General features: G+C 36.8%; 1 protein-coding gene across 1 annotated transcript in view; it reads left to right on the top strand.

Moving 5' to 3' along the window:
• The first annotated feature begins 14 nt into the window (after window positions 1–14).
• LOC134789380 (FHF complex subunit HOOK interacting protein 2A-like) overlaps window positions 15–17,049 on the top strand; it is a 257,350-nt gene continuing 240,315 nt past the window's right edge. Inside the window, exons 1-10 of the mRNA XM_063760015.1 lie at window positions 15–231; window positions 471–611; window positions 1,853–2,074; window positions 6,359–6,763; window positions 7,589–7,782; window positions 10,233–10,338; window positions 11,096–11,258; window positions 13,252–13,373; window positions 13,787–13,938; window positions 14,277–14,399. Coding sequence (XP_063616085.1) covers window positions 187–231; window positions 471–611; window positions 1,853–2,074; window positions 6,359–6,763; window positions 7,589–7,782; window positions 10,233–10,338; window positions 11,096–11,258; window positions 13,252–13,373; window positions 13,787–13,938; window positions 14,277–14,399 — 1,673 coding nt within the window. The 5' untranslated portion in view covers window positions 15–186. The remainder of the gene's footprint in view (window positions 232–470; window positions 612–1,852; window positions 2,075–6,358; window positions 6,764–7,588; window positions 7,783–10,232; window positions 10,339–11,095; window positions 11,259–13,251; window positions 13,374–13,786; window positions 13,939–14,276; window positions 14,400–17,049) is intronic.

Genomic DNA, 17,049 nt, shown 5'->3' with positions numbered 1-17,049 from the left:
TCGATAGCTATTTGTCCCGATTCTGCACAATATACATTGCAGTTTTTCAGGGGTTTTCAGTGTTTACAATGAGCATTACCGAAAAACAATTTAATTGGGATGCTTGCAAGTGAGAATTGTAGCGTGGCTGTGTTCAATGTGCAATCTTATAACAGTAATCCTCTAGCGTGATAATTGTTTAGTAAGATGTTAAGCAGGTTTTCCGATGTCCTGCAATCGGCAGCAGACGTCGTAAGTAATAAAATAAGTCGGCATTATAATTCTAATGAAGGTCGGAGTAGTTTACGTTTAGAATTCCAAGACAAATACCTTAAAGCTTTGTTTACCATATTAAAGCCTAAATTTGCATAGTAAGTGGGTTTAATTCGTCTCAGTGCATAGTTTTTGCTGACCCATTTACGTTAAAAAATGTTCACGCAATTATATTATCTTATTAATTTAAACCTGTACTATGTTATTTTTCAATCTAGCTGGCACCTCCAGCCACCCGCTTAGAGGACTTTGAATACCACTGGAAGATGATAATAAACTTTTACCAGAACTATGATGACAATAGCAAAGGGCACATAGAAGATACCAGGATCCCGCACCACTTACACCAAATGTTGCAGGTTAGTCTCTGTACAAAAATATTAGAAAAGGGTATTCAATTACATTACCCTCCTAGTTTTACCTCTGGCCCAACTCAACATTAGGTAACTACACACAAACTATAGAAAATGTAGTTTTTGTGATTGGTTGAAATTTGAAGTGCTGGGATTCAACCGATATAAATTTATCAATAATATGATCTTTCTCACATCACCCAACACTGACATTTAGGATGAATTTTAATATCAGAATAACAGTACTAATGCAGATTATATCTACATATACATAATATTAAAAGCATAACAGAAATTCATTAAAGATCAATGTCTATCATAATTAGGTAAATTGGTATATCATATAAGTAAGGTAATATTTTTCATTAAAATAATTCTTTTCATATAATTTGTGTTCAAAAACTTATAAATAAACTGACCATTCTTGCTTGCAAATCTTGATTACAGTTGCATTAAGTATTGACCAGAATTATAATGATGACCTTTATCATTGCCACTCAATTTTAAGCCCAATGATGATAGTTATAAGATTTCATTTGGGCAAATGATTAATAGTAAACATTCAACCTTGATGTAACCATGCACTTAATATAAAGTTGATTAATATGGAGGGAGTTAATCCAGAGCGCCTTATCACTTGGCATGGACAGAGATAAAGCAAATTTTAATAATATTTGTGAAATAATTAAACATTTTTTTATATTGTCATTTGTCACAATGTGGCACATTTAGTTTTAATGCCAAAATATTGCTACTTTTTGTACAGGGTGTTCAGCAGCAGTTTTCCGATTTTAATATTTTATTATAAAAATAACTAAAACATATATAAACCAAAACTACTTATTTTTATGAAAAGAATATGGATAATGCAGATTTCATTTATTGAAAACCATATTATTTACTTGCAATAAAAAAAATGTAGTTCCTAGTTCGAATAAAAAAAATGAACAAAAAATTGCAAGTTTGTTCAATTTTACTTGATGAAGAATAAGGATTATGTAATCCTAATTAACACATCATTACAAAGTATCATTGAAACTATACAATACACTGATTCTTAGTCTAACAGAACAGAACAACAAAAACCTATTGTTTTTTATGGCTTTTTGAATGCACATTTATAATTTGACTACAATTACATAGTTTTATGTTTTGATGATATCTTTGTCTATGATATATTATCCATTTAGTTGATATTTTTTAACCAAGACTGTTCGTTGAATTTTTAATAAGATTCTTCATTTCAGTTAATAGTAGATGAAGAAAAAGAGCAGCAAGGTGGTACCGTCGGCCCTTGCCTAGAGGCGATAGTTCAGCGCTCCATCTCACTACTGGACGCCCTGGCGGCGTTGGCGGCATCGGACCGACCACCAGGAGCTCGTGCGTTAGCATTGAGCGCAGCATCGGCACTGTTGCGCCGAACACGACAGCCCTGCGTCAATAGCGTTCATGTCTACCGCCCTCTGCAGGTGAGCGTATAAGTATCACTATTTGACGCCCTGGCGACGTTGGTGGCGTCGAACCGACCACCGGGCGGCCGAGCACTGGCGTTGGGAGCTGCGTCAGCGTTGCTGCGACGCACACGACAGCCGTGCGTTAATAGCGCTCGTGTATATTGGCCTTTACTGGTATGTTTATATGTCTTACTATTGGACACTCTGCAGCGCTGGGCCCTTACATTGAGGACACACCGTCTACCGGCTTTTGCAGGTGACACACTGAAGCCTGCACACATTTCATAGGATTTTTTTTTCTTTATGATTATCATGATCAGTCCACAACAGTCGGTCTAGCATGAGTTGCGTTCTCGCGAGCGACTCCATACATCTAGCGCGACTTCAAATATGGACTCGCGCGCGAGAACGCAACTTATGCTAGACCGCCAGAAATAGATAAGATATCTAACATGGCATGCACTCCGTAGCAACTGCTCCCAGATCACAGACCAACCCCTATAGACCGAGCTTATAGGACGACTCGCGGTCACCGCCCGTATGGTGTATAGGTCAAATATAAGATTGTTCGCGCGCCGCTCCGATCAGTTGCGCCCAAGGTTACGACCTGTTAGCAGTGTGCACGAGTCTAAGAAAATAAATCGTTAACTATTGAATTCATTGGGAAATCATGGGATATTGCAGCGTAAAATGGTGTGGCAAGTCATCTAAGACTTCTACTTACAAAACAGATGGAATAACATCCCACAGGAAAGCGAAATTCATTATTTCATTGAATAATGTTTCTTGTCCGCGGGGTTCATTTAATACTGGTCAGTAAGCAGAGGCGAAGTATGTCCGTCCCTTTTCGTCAACTTGAAAATGCAATGCGCTATCCCTTTTCCTTTCGACTAGTGATGTGACGATGATGGTTTTTCAGTTGCGGAAACTTCGTGCTTCGTCATACCGTATTGTACCATTTTAGACATAATATATAGGTAACATGTTGTGTAAGTTTTTTTAGAATCCTCTAGGCCAGCGGAGCAGTTAGGCCGCATGTCACGAGATGGACCTGATGATGAACTTCAAAGAAGTGCGAGGGAACTCGGTGTTGGTTTGTGATAGAAATATGTTGTATGGGTTATTTAGAATCCTCTAGGTGAGCAGTTAGGTCTCATGTCACGAGATGGACCTGATGATGAACTTCAAAGAAGTTCGAGGGAACTCGGTGTTGGTTTGTGATAGACATATGTTGTATGGGTTTTTTAGAATCCTCTAGGTGAGCAGTTAGGTCTCATGTCACGAGATGGACCTGATGATGAACTTCAAAGAAGTGCGAGGGAACTCGGTTTTGGTTTGTGATAGACATATGTTGTATGGGTTTTTTAGAATCCTCTAGGTGAGCAGTTAGGTCTCATGTCACGAGATGGACCTGATGATGAACTCCAAAGAAGTGCGAGGGAACTCGGTGTTGGTTTGTGATAGACATATGTTGTATGGGTTTTTTAGAATCCTCTAGGTAAGCAGTTAGGTCTCATGTCACGAGATGGACCTGATGATGAACTTCAAAGAAGTGCGAGGGAACTCGGTGTTGGTTTGTGATAGACATATGTTGTATGGGTTTTTTAGAATTCTCTAGGTGAGCAGTTAGGTCTCATGTCACGAGATGGACCTGATGATGAACTTCAAAGAAGTGCGAGAGAACTCGGAGTTGATTTGTAATAGGCATATGTTATTGGTCCATTTGAATATGTTTTCAATACAACCTTCTATGACCTTAATAAAACGGACAAAAGAAAATAATTGTATGAGATTTTGGCGACACTTTTTTCTCGTATCGAAAGAGATTGCGATTCTGAGTGGAAATAATATAAAAATTCTAAACTTTAAAATTCAAGTTCTAGGTACTTTAAACAGAAATGCCCTAATATGTTAAGTAAAAATTTCAGGTACATTGTTAAATTACTTAATGAAATCTGCGATCATATATAACCATGGATACCGCCTTTAGGAACATTACCGTTCAAATTCTCGGGCCAAATTAGCACACATACACAATTACGCCTACATTCAAATAAGACGACGCGTTTACAGAGCCTGTAATCAAAGCTGGTAAACAAAATAAGAGTCATCTTTATTACACTAATGGTACATAGCTAAGTGTAGATGAAATGCATATAATGTCAATAACTACCAATCAGCGACATTAATCCGCTAATAACCTTTTTGCTGTACGTACTGGCCGCTGAGAGTTCGCGGTTCATATTTGATTAGAATATGACTTGGACAGGGATAGGTTTATGCCATACAGTGAAGAACCAGTCAAATAATTCACGTATAATAATTTAATGCAGATTAAAAGATAACTATAGTTAAAATGTTGTTATGACATGACAGACTAACTCAACATAAGTAAATATATCATTGTTGTATAAATGTATTCCGCTATAATAAGTATTTTGTATATTTTATTATCAATCTGCATGGCAGTGCGAAGTCACGTTCAGGTATAGTCTGTCCGTTTTTCTAAGATCAAGTACGCCGTAGTAAATGTATGGCGAACTTGATCTTAGAAATCGGACTGGCTATACAGTCTGCAAAATTTACATGGGTACACGAATCGGGTCAAAAATATTTGAACAGGCGGAGTCACAATAAATCCCCACTTTCAGTTCAGAATATTTTATATGTATATAGCCGGTCAAGCAAGTTTGTCAGTAGAAAAAGGTGCAAAATTAAAATTTTGTATAGGACCACAGCCGTTCGCGCGCTTACATTTTCTAAATTTGCCGCTCTTATAATATTTTAAACTTTCGCGTTTTGAACACATATTAACTCACATTATACGAAACGAAACTGATTTACGTCGGTAAATCAAGGTAATTGAATATAATTCGCGTTAGACCCGTCTATAATGTGAGTTAATATGTTTGCCGCTCTTTTCTACTGGCGGAAATGGCTTGAGAGAGAACCTACATGTGACAGTAGAGGGTGGATTCAAATGATCAACATTTTCAGATAATGTGTGTATTTGTTAAAATTATTCAGTAAAAGCATGATAGGAAAAATGTATCTACATATAGGAGACCGGGTATGATTATCTCACGGGTTATATCTCATGAATAGAACATATTCTAGATATCTTGCCAGGCATCCACTCAATTTCATGTCTCTCTAATTGGACAGCTTTTTTCCATAGTTCTCTGCGAATAGCATCTTGTGGGAATCTGAATGGAAAGTAATGTAAAATGACAATACCAAATTTGATTATTAATTTGAAATAACTAGGTAGTTTTTTTATAGCTCCATCTCATGAAATAAAAAAGGAAAATACAAATCTGTAAGAAGGAATTTATTACTACATTTATAATGATATAGAAAATACCTAAACCAAACACAAGTTAATAAAATAGTCTACTTCATTTAGCATAACACCATCCCTATTATCCTCGCAATTTAAAAAGTCGTATGTTGTTATGAAAGTCGTATGCAGTTGTTACGTTTTAGCTTAGCACGGTAGTATAGAAAACAAATCGTCATGTTTTTTCCAAATTCTACTGAAGTTATCTGTTTACTACAAGTGAAAAGTGATTCCACTGTCCTTGGTATGAACTAAAATAACTTCTGCACCACTTCACGACACATGAATATATTATTAATTACAAAAAAACGTTGTTTTTATAAATCAATTTAGCCATTTGTCACTGACTGTCATCTCGGTGGTACTGAGATTGCCAATCGAGCAGTTTGTAAGTACCGCCTATCGCGGGGTAGTTTGCGTTGGGTCATAATTGAGCGGACAGAATACTTCCATGTATAGCATTTCGCTGAATGAAATATTAAATTAATCAATAAGTATAATTATTAAGTAAGTTTACTCTAAGTATACTAAATTGGTAACAATTTTACCACAATAAATTTTGATGTCACTGGTAGCAGTACCCACTACCTGTAATGAACATGTCCCATCCCTACATTTACACGTGTCAGCGCGCCATGTTTAAAACGACCAATCGCAACGCCGTGAGCACCCCTCCCGCACCTCACAGTTTGGTGATTTGCGTCGGGAACAAAATGGCCAATATTAGGTTTCTAGAGGCGGTGTTCTGTGTCCCAGATATATTATTTGCCTGATAGCTATGTATGACTGATTCAATGCATTATACACCGTTTTCTTCTATGAAAAAATGTTGTTTATGTGGCAAGCAGCTTATTGATCATATTTGCACAGAAGTTACCTTAAACCCGAAAGGACTAAACAAACGGGTATTAAAAATTTACTTATTAACATATTTTTCCAACACATTAATTTTGTTTTAGCGTATGCTTATACAATGCAACGAGAGCCCCGCTTCCCCAACCGAAAAGGAAGAGGTTGAATTACTCCTAACGCTCTGCGGCCTTGTACGAAAAGAGCCCGGCTTAGCTAACATCTTCACAACACCATTCGTCGAGGACAAATCCAGCTTACTAAGCACACCAGAGGATATACAGAAGTTAATACCGATTAAAAGTAAAGTTCAAACGCCAAAGAAGAATCCTTTATTCGAAGTGGAGTTACCGCCGAATCCTTTAAGAAATGTTTCTATAATAAGGGCGATGGGGGACTGTAACAGCAGTTGTTCGGCGGACGACAACGCGTCGTCTAAGAGCCATAAGACCGTGTATGATGATAATGACAAGTTTCTGTTGATAGATTTGTTGTTGTCGTATTTGAATAGCGCTGTAAGTATACATTTGAATGGAAACCCTTTACATCTACACAAAATATGACACAAATGTTTTATTTTTAGCAAATGCAACAGCTTTAAAGACGTCTAAAGCATTTATTAAGAGATTATTTAAATGCATTACTAGTTTTTATATTTACAAAATATTCTATAAAAAAATCTCCAAACGATGTTTTACAGCCTAAGCATTACTATTTTAGACATTTAAAAAAAATCACAAATATTTGCAAGTTTTAATAATTCCTCAGAAAATTATTCATGATTTCGACTAACCATTTTTACAAGCTTTTATTTACTTTCACCTGACCGTTGTCTGTCTGTCTGTAATCAAATCTTGCAAGTTAAATTTGATCCACTTCCCGGTTTCCGATTGAGCTGAAATTTTGCATACATGTATATATTGGATGACAATGCAATATTAGAATATTGGAATATTAGAGTGGCAGCCCAGCTCAAAACGAGGAATTGGCAGACCACGTCGGCGATGGCGAGACGAGTTAGACTCCTTTTTAAGGGAATGGCCAGAGACTGCACAGGATCGGGAAGACTGGAAAAAGTGGGGGGAGGCCTTTGCCCAGCAGTGGGACATTATAGGCTCCCAATAATAATAATAATAATAATGCAATATTATGGTACCATCGAGCTGATCTGATGATGGAGACAGGAGGTGGCCATAGGAACTCCGTGATGAAACAACGCAACCTAATTGTGTTAGGGGTTTTTTAAATTGTCTCGATGAGTATTAGTTGTCTGTCGTAAAAGTACAGTCAGTGATAAAAGCTTGTACCAAAAATGAAATTTTTGCAAAAAACTTTTTCAGGACAACCAAGTAGTCCTAAGAGCGTGTGAAGGCATCATGATAGTGTCGTCTCTCCCAGACGATGACATCGCCAACCTAGTGACGACCTGTAGTCCGGCGTGCGAGCTGATTATCGATAAATTGGCCGACAAATATAAGGCCATACCGGCCAATGTTGACCCTAACGACATCGACCATTTGAACATCACTTGGGCGTAAGTATTTCAATACTCCAGTAAATTATAGGGTAATTTCTGCCAGATGATGATATTGCTAATACCAACAAGAATAGATAGTATAGAGGGGTGCTGTCATTGTAAATTTTGTAGTCACTGTAAATTTACTGCCATCTATCGACACACGACTAAAACTCAAAATGAAAACGTATAAAGTTACCAAAAAATGTATATACAGGGTGGAAAGGCACGACGATCCTTTCCGGAAATGGGAGATAGTTTAGCCTAAGCTCTATATTTTCTCCATAGAAACTATGTTAATATGGGCAACCGTTTCTAAATTATGACCTTTTAAACATCCACGCAAAAAACTACTTTGTTCTAACCCTAACAGGTGACAGGGTCAATGAACTTACTTGTAAACAATCAGTATTCGACAGGAAATTATGCTAATTTGTTGCCATCTAACCATTTTTAGGTCTGCTTACAGCACGGTAAGAATCATTGCAGGATTTTCGCTTTCTTAGTGGTTCCACTTGTTCAATACTTGAATGAAATAGTTATGTTATTCCTTAATATTAATAATACTAACCACAACATTGTTTACAACGACAGTTCAAATGGTGACATTGACAACCAACATTGACAAACTCAAAAGTACGCAATCGTCTTATAAATATCTCTGGTTTCCTTGACTGATAAAAAGGTTTTAGTTTCTTAACACGTTTCACAAAATTATTTTTGAATAATTGGAAACTATCTAAAATAATTAAAAATAACAAGTAGGTTGTGTTAGTTGCACCAAATGAACTTGCAAAAATTAAATACTAAGAATAAATCAAGAATAAATACTTCTTCAATACCAAACTAACAAACCTTCTTGCGTGGTAGGAAATAGACAAGACGTCTGATGTTTGAAATTAAATTTTCATTGAACTATACTTATTGAATGTCATATTCTTCAAATAAAAATGTTAGATGCTCGTGGCTATTTAAATTTGTGGGGCTGTGTAAAAGATATGGTGTACCAAACCAAACGGAATGTGAAACTGCGGACGAAATGAGACAAAGGCTAATTGGTGCTTTCTGCGGAGGATAAATGACGAAGAGCATACACTATATCGCATGTGCATCGACATACTCGGGTACGGGCTGCGGTGGCGTTGTAATACACGGAGGTACATTTGAACACCGTATGTGAAAAGAAGATAGTATTAAATATTGGAAAAAAGTAATTATCTAAGAAAGTAATAAAATTGTTTGTAATATTTTTGCATGCATTTGATTTATTTGACATTTATGCGTCATTCATACATCATTGCGATACTGTCAACGATCGGAAAAAAGTGTAAAGTCCCGAGCTTTCCCGACGGAGATCCTTAATCTAGCCGTCATGTGCACATGCTATAGGGTTATCACCACAGTTAAAAAGTAGTATTTTTGCAATTTTTATTTTTTACTCAATTAACGATTCTTACCATTACCAATAGTCTCTGTATCACTTAAACGACCTAATACTTCCGGGAAGGATCGTCGTGCCTTTCCACCCTGTATATGGATAAATTATTTTATTATTTTTATATCATTTTGATACATGTTCATTCACTGATATCTATGTGTTAAAATTGTTAAATATGAAACGGTGTCGTCACGCCATCTAGTCGAGGATAGGCTAAAGGTGTGTGCGGCATCTATTCGAGAATGACTTTTACTTGAATTCCGAGGCACGTTTTTTCCTTAGACTTTATTCGTCTTATACGAAGTTACATATGTCTTTGCTAATACTATTAGCTTAGCACCTTTGCATACAAACTTCTATGCAGAGGGGGTTCCTTTTCTCTGTAGCTGACTGACCAACATTAACATGAATTGATTCATAATTTCGCAGCTCACTGTACATGTGTAGTCTGGCTTGTGAAATTATTTTAGATAAACAGGCCGACAAATATAGGGCCATAACGCCCAATGTTGACCCTAATAATGACGGAAAAGTTTCGGTAGCTATGATTTCTTGCATTACGAGTGGTCAAAAGTAAAAACGCTACTGAGCAATTACATTAATTTTCCCACTGTTCACACGAAAACAATCCCTATAGCTATTCCTAAAATGCAATCTAAATAAAAAAAATTGGGAGACCGAGCTTAATTTGCACGGACAATATATAAAAACTCAAAAATGCGCGTTTTCCCCGAGGAAAGACCTAGTTACATGGATTTTTCGCCCCCGAAAACCCCATATAGCAAATTTCATCGAAATCGTTAGAGCCGTTTCCGAGATCGCCGAAATATATGTAAGTAAAAAGTACAGAAAGTACTAACTAGTTTGAAATTGCTTACTTTCCAAACTTACATCTAAGCTAAGGGTGGTATTCCACCTGCCCAATGTGTATTTGCGTCTCACATTTTGCTTGGTGAGAGCGTGAGACGCAATGCGCATTGGACCAAGAAATTGGACAAGTGGAATACCAACGTTACACGTAACTTTGCAGGTACGTAGCACAAGACTTCGGCGACAAGGACTACAACAAATTCCACGGCTACAGAGAACTGACGAGCTTCTTCTCCTGGCTCGACTACTGCGATACTCTAATGAAGGTAAATCGCTACACCTTATAAAATAAGTTCCCCGCCGCGTCTGTTTGTTTGTGTGTTTGTATGTTTGTTCGCGATAAACTCAAAAACTACTGAACGGATTTTCATGCGGTTTTTACCTATCAATAGAGTGGTTCTTGAGGAAGGTTTAGGTGTATAATTTGTTAACCCGTGCGAAGCCGGGGCGAGTCGCTAGTAATTAATATTCGTTACTCATTTTTAACTTTTTTGCACCGCCAATTGTTGATATACCGCAGGCGATGTTCAGACGCGTATCGTGTGTTATTCTTTATTCCCTCAAATGTTTTAATGGATTATAATTATTGAGCTCTTGATTTGTTATAACCTGTATCAATATCAGGATTTTTTTACCTTTTGAAATATTTTTATATTTTTTGAAATACGAATAGGGCGGCCCATATTTAGTAGGGTAATTCGTCAGTAACTGGCCACCGGCCAATAACTGGCCACTCTAAACCAAAAATGAATTCTATTCACCTATAAACAGATTTCATTTTAGTATAACTTATGAGAATAAATGTCTTAAACCATATAAGGTTTCAATAACTGGCCAGAGTTCAATAACTAGCCACCTTGGCCAGTTACTAACAGGTGGCCAGTTACTGGCAAATTACCCTATATTTGACTATTTAGTAAATATTTTAAGATTATATGACCTGTCAGTTTTACCAAAAAACTTCTAAATATACATGTTTTGCAGTTGAATTTGACAACGAGTCAGCTGTAACTTTATTTTCAGGAATGCCACCCAACTATATCGGCGCACCTCTCCCGAACGTTCCGTCAGAACTTTTTAGAAGGAGCCGCGGAAGCAGGACTGTCAGACGCACTTCGAGCCCTACGGGTCACCGCCGTGCTCAGCAAGTGCCTCAAGCTGGTCGACTCCACGGACCTCGCCCTAGGTACCTTATCTTTCTAGAAGGAGGCGGGACTGTCAGACGCCCTCAGAGCCCTACGGGAGACCGCTGTCCTCAGCCTCCCTCATCCTCACTATCCTCATCTTATCACTACTGTCCCTAACATTTCACCCACATCCACATAACTTACTAAATAAAAGGAGAAGCGAAGGTGAGACTGTCAGACGCGCTCTGATCTACACAAGTTACTAAGCGTTTGTTTGCGTAAAAAGTGCTCTATACTCTATTCGTAATAGTTAGCAAATCGCTGTTACATTTTGTCTCATTAGTATGAATTATCTCAGGTGATTTTTTCGGGCTCGGGCCCTAATCTTTTAAACAAAAGGTATTGTTTCCTTTATGCAGTGGTTACACTGCTTACTGCATAATGCACCGTCACAATGAACGGGGACAAGTCCGTTTAAAAAGCAAATTTACCATTCTAATTATATGGTTCAAATTCATGAACAGCCCATTCGGAAATAACACGTTTTGTTATCTCCAAAAACAAGACCACCCTGATTGTTCTCTGAATGAGCTGTCACATGAATTTGAACCTTAATACTATCACGATAGTTGCTTTTTAAACGACATGGTTGCTTTGGCACGTGCTGTAGACCGGTCTTAAAAGAAACAAAGGCTTTTGTTTAACGGATTAGGGCCCGAGCCCGAAAAAATCATCCGAGATAATTAATACTAGCAACCACCAATGTTAAAATAACGGATAAGGATAAACTTGACAACCGTTATGAATAACTCCATAAAGCTTTCCCTCTTTTAACACTTATTAAAGTTCACTAACTATTTTTTTAATTACATGCAGTAAGGGGAATAAAGGGATTATTTTGATTTTAAACATTTAGCCGCTTAGCTTTTCTACTGCTAATATTCGAATGCTGCGAATGTATGATATAATGGCATCTCCTTTTAACTATAAGTAACATTGAACAGAAACGGATTGTAAAATAAAAAGTGATGAGCAAACAATGAAAGTGAAAACTAAGTATATTACGTAGGTATTTTGCCATTATTAATAATTATCTTATTATAGACGTAATCATAAATAATCATCAGGAAACGTGAGCCGCGTATCTTATGATGAGCATTTGAACGGTATTCATTGCAATTAACATTCCAACATGCAAGTTGAATACAATCAATATAATAAAATAAAATTGATTAATTTAATGTTATATCTTAACTGGCATTATTTTTGTGTTGCAAGTGAAAGTCTTTAGAAACTGATTCTGTGATTGACCCCACGATTTTAGACCACCACACACACGAAAGACTAATAAGTTTTTTTGTTGAAATAAGAGGATCAAGTTTTCCCTTTCCATTTTTAACTCCCGACGCAAAAAGAGGGGTGTTTTAAGATTGACGCCAATGTCTGTCTGTGGCATCGTAGCTCTCAAACGGATGGGCCGATTTCGATGCGGTTTTTTGTACGTGAAAGCGAGTTTCCTTGCGGTGGTTCTTAGCTATGTTTGATAAAAATCGATCCAGCAGTTTGAAGAGTATTCAGTTCTTTTCCAAAATACGGTTCAACTCACGTGTTTTAGTCACATAAGTAATAAAATTAAATTTGATAAAATATTTTTTTATTTTAAAAGTTTGAAATAACTTTTTAAGTTCATAATTTTGAAAACTCCTCTTTTTTACGTAGTGGTTTTCAAAATGTTAAATTTAACAGTTATGTACTGCTGTGTTTACACAAGACTTACTATACATAGTAAGGTCAATACGGGTAAGTGTGGCTGGCCTTCACACTGGGCCTGTATAATACACCTAAAAAACGCCAAATCTCGCAAATTTGTATTGAAATGACAGCTGTCATCCTACCCATCGAGTTTGAAAATATTGTAATGGCAAGTAGCAAATGGATGAACTCCCAATTCACACTAATCAATGTTTAAGCAGGCCCCAATGTGAAGGCCAACGACACTGGTCCCTATGCCACACTTACCCGTATCGACCTTACTTTGTCTTTTATTCTCAGAGTTCTCCAACTGGCTAGTGGGCGACGGCGAGCTGTCAGAATGGCCGCTTCTCCACACGCTCATTACAAACTGTCTCACCGACAACCACGACCTCACGCTGGAGACACTGAGGTTCTTTGAGGTAACTCCAACGGTTTAATTAAGCAATGCCTGTCAATTTACTCATAAAAGTCAAAAACATGCACATCTGACATGTGTTTGTTTTTAAAACCAGAATCATTTTTTTCGGGACTTTTTTTACATTTGTGTCTTGAATGAATATTATTTAAAATATGTTGTAAATATTTTCAAAGACTATTAAATTATTTACTTGAGGAATTTCTGTGTAACTTCACTTCTTCACTGGGATATATATTGCCTTTACGAAATTGTAAGATAAATAATACCATGTAGAAAACGCCACAATGTATTTCGTATTTTTCTTTTCCAATCTGTACCGAAAAAAATCGAGTAATGCTAAAGCATAACCTTCGACTATTGTACTGTTGGTTAATTGTGAGGAATAAATAATTATTCAGTTAATGTCTTCCACAGACAATAGTAGAGAAAGGCACTGAGCACAGCATCCACAGACTAGTGTTGTCTCGCGTGTGCTCTCGCGGCTACGTGGCCCCACCCCCTCCCGACGACGACGAGCGAGACAGACTCAACGACGTCTCGCTGTGGCGGGAGCGAGAGAGGAACAGGTATCTGCATAGCACATACCCATCAAAATACAAATCAACCATCTAGATTTAAATTTTATCCAAAAGTCATTAATAAAACGTTTCAATGATATACATGAACACTCCAAGGCATTTGATTAAGTAGAACATGGAATAAATACTTGCATCCAAACAAAAAACACATCGTTTATTGTATCAAAGTGCTGAGGCTTCTTATTTCTGTCTCTACTGACATATAAAAAAGAGTTCAATAAAAGTTACGATAGTACATTAAAAGTCAGGAGTACCTCAGGGCTCTATTTTAGGGCCCATATTCTTTCTTATGTTTATAAAGGTTTCTTTAAATGCTCGTTGTCCAGGGAAGCGATGAAGCAGCTGCAGCACGAAGACCACGTGAACGAGCAGATCAGCGACATCCTGCAGCACGAAGGCCTGCAGCCCGAGCCTCAAGACTCCGAGAACATACACAGGGTTATCAATAGGTACGTACTTAAAACGCATTCGCTAGCTAGGCTAACTAGGCTTGTCGGTGGAGGAATTTATCATCAGGTAACTCTGTTAAACAAGCTCTAACTTCGCACGATCACGATACAAACTCAGTACTCAGACGAAAACGGGACTTTCTTTGTCTGCTCTGCCTGCGACCAATCACATTCTAAACGTCAGATTAACTGATAAATTTAAGTGAGGTAAAATCTCATATTAGTTTAAATAAAGAAGTTCTTACCTGTATTATAAATTAAATTAGCAGGGAGCTTTGTTTTTTTTTACTACAATTATGTAGCTTCTCACAGCTCTAAGGATCAAAATTCTCCTAATTAAGCAGCGAAAACACTGTATAAATATATCGCAGCCTTTAAAAGTTACCTAATTAGATGTTCCATGGCCGTAATTAGTTTTCTCAGCTCGCAGAGAGAGGAAATCTCTAAGATGAATCTTAGTCAAGTTTGATTTTTTTTCAGGGACCTTTTTAACGGTGTCTTAGAAAATTATTCCCATTTGATTCCTGATATTACAGTTTCATACCACGAATAAGAAAAAATACTGTGATGCGGCATGCAACTTCAATTATATTGATAGCTTTAAATAATTAAAAGCGTTTCAAGGAATCTTGGTTTTTGTTAAAAGAGCACGACACATTTTTACAATATATTAATTTCACCAATTTCCTGATAATTATCATCACTGTCTAGCCCAGGGGACTCTAATCTACAGCCCGTGTACCAAATCTAACCCGCGAATTAACGCATCCGAGCCAAGCCATAAAAAGTTTTGGCCCGGAACTTGATGTTTTAAAGCAGCGGTCGGCAACCTTTTAGCAGCCAAGGGCCACATATTTAGTAGTTAACGAAGTGGACGCGGGCCGCGCTTTGTTAATATTTATGACTTTATCAGACATTGTCGTTTGTCAATATTACATACAAAATAGCCAGGGAGGATCGCGGGCCGCAAGTGAGAGGTTCGCAGGCTGCATTTTAAAGTTTAGACACTCCTGAGATGTAGCTAAGGCGACAACCGTTAAACGTCAATAAAAAGTACTTTTCGGCTTTTCTCATCTGTCATTCCGATACATTAACGATTGCCGCTTAGCTACGCCTACAAATCTCGTGCTTCCGCGACGCCCTGTACTGACTTAACGCTTGCTTTTTAGACGGCTCGAGCTGCTCAAAGCGCAGGTCGAGGAGGCGATGGCCAGCGAAAACATTCCCATCCCCAACGCCACGCCTAAACACTCACAATTCTAATTATACATATCTAGTTTAAATATACCATTTTATATAGCTACAAAATACAATTTTAAAGGTAAAATCGGCATTGGTAGAACCTTTACATTTGACATATACCAGTATTATACTGTGAAATTGTAATTGTAGTTTAATCGTAAAAGTTACTCTTTCTAAAAAGTAAATGTGACTTATACTCGTAAAGGACATAAAGGTTCGCATTTACGGTTTTTATCGTAATACCTATAAATAGTTATTGTAAATAGTTTTATTGTACCTTTTTGTATATAAGAAAAGTGTAAATATGGGTTTTATATTAGTAATGGGTATCATATTATAGGTTTGTTTTATTTTTAGTTGTAGCCGTCGCGTACACGATCCCTAGAGTAGATTTGATTTATAAATTCTGACTAAAATTGCATGTCCTATTTAGATTGTCTATATTTGACAAAATCTGTCAAACAACAAGCAAGCCATAAACAGCCCTTTTAGTAAACAGCATTAAAATATGTATGGTTTAGAATTACATACGACTTCAAACTGCAAAATGCTTCTCAATTCCACAAATACAAATTTCAATATTATTGAAAGTTTAATATTCTGCCCAGCTAAGCCGAGTGGCGCTATCTCAAAAGAAAATGCATTGCTTATACTTTAGTTTCTATAACTGAGAATTCCATTTTCAAAATCATTTGTTTTTGAGATAGCGCTGTTCGGCTTAGGAGGGCAGTATTGTTCTATCGGATAACAGTAGGTAAGTGGCATTTGCAACGTAAAAAACAGTATGAAATATTCTACAATGGATAAACTAATTAAAAATTGTGTACTCGACGGTGAACCGACAGTGTGCCTTTAGTTTTTAATTTAATTGGCTCAATTTTGTCCGACGAATGCCATGATTAACGTATCTACTTAATAAGCGATTCTATACAAATAATATATGAAATATTTTATTTTGTTTTAAAAGATATACTATATACACGATTTATTTTATGGTGAACAGATCTGTGATTTAATTATTTTGTTCAAAAACAAATTTCTGAATAATTTTATATTATGGTTATTTTTCTACAAACCATTTTGTATAATTCGGCTTGACGCTATCACCCTACGCTACGCTTCAACTAATTTGGTACCTACTTCCGACATATTATATGAACATTATTTTCAAATAAATCAACGTTTTAATAGTTTAAATTTAACAGTATTCCTTGTAGATAATTATAAACGAATTGTAGAAACTGTCGGCATCAAATATATTGTAGCGATATTAACATCAAAGAGTTGTTAATTATAGAAAAGGTAAAGTCTAAAATGAAATCGTGCCTTGAATTTGACAGCTAAAGTAGATGGCGCCGTACATTATGCGGTTGTCAAAAGTAGACATTTGACAATACAGTTACCAATC

The sequence above is a fragment of the Cydia splendana genome, chromosome 1 (genome assembly GCF_910591565.1).
Source record: "Cydia splendana chromosome 1, ilCydSple1.2, whole genome shotgun sequence".
Classification (NCBI taxonomy): domain Eukaryota; kingdom Metazoa; phylum Arthropoda; class Insecta; order Lepidoptera; family Tortricidae; genus Cydia; species Cydia splendana.
The sequence above is the reverse complement of the archived record's forward strand: the minus strand, read 5'-3'. Positions and strand labels throughout refer to the sequence as shown.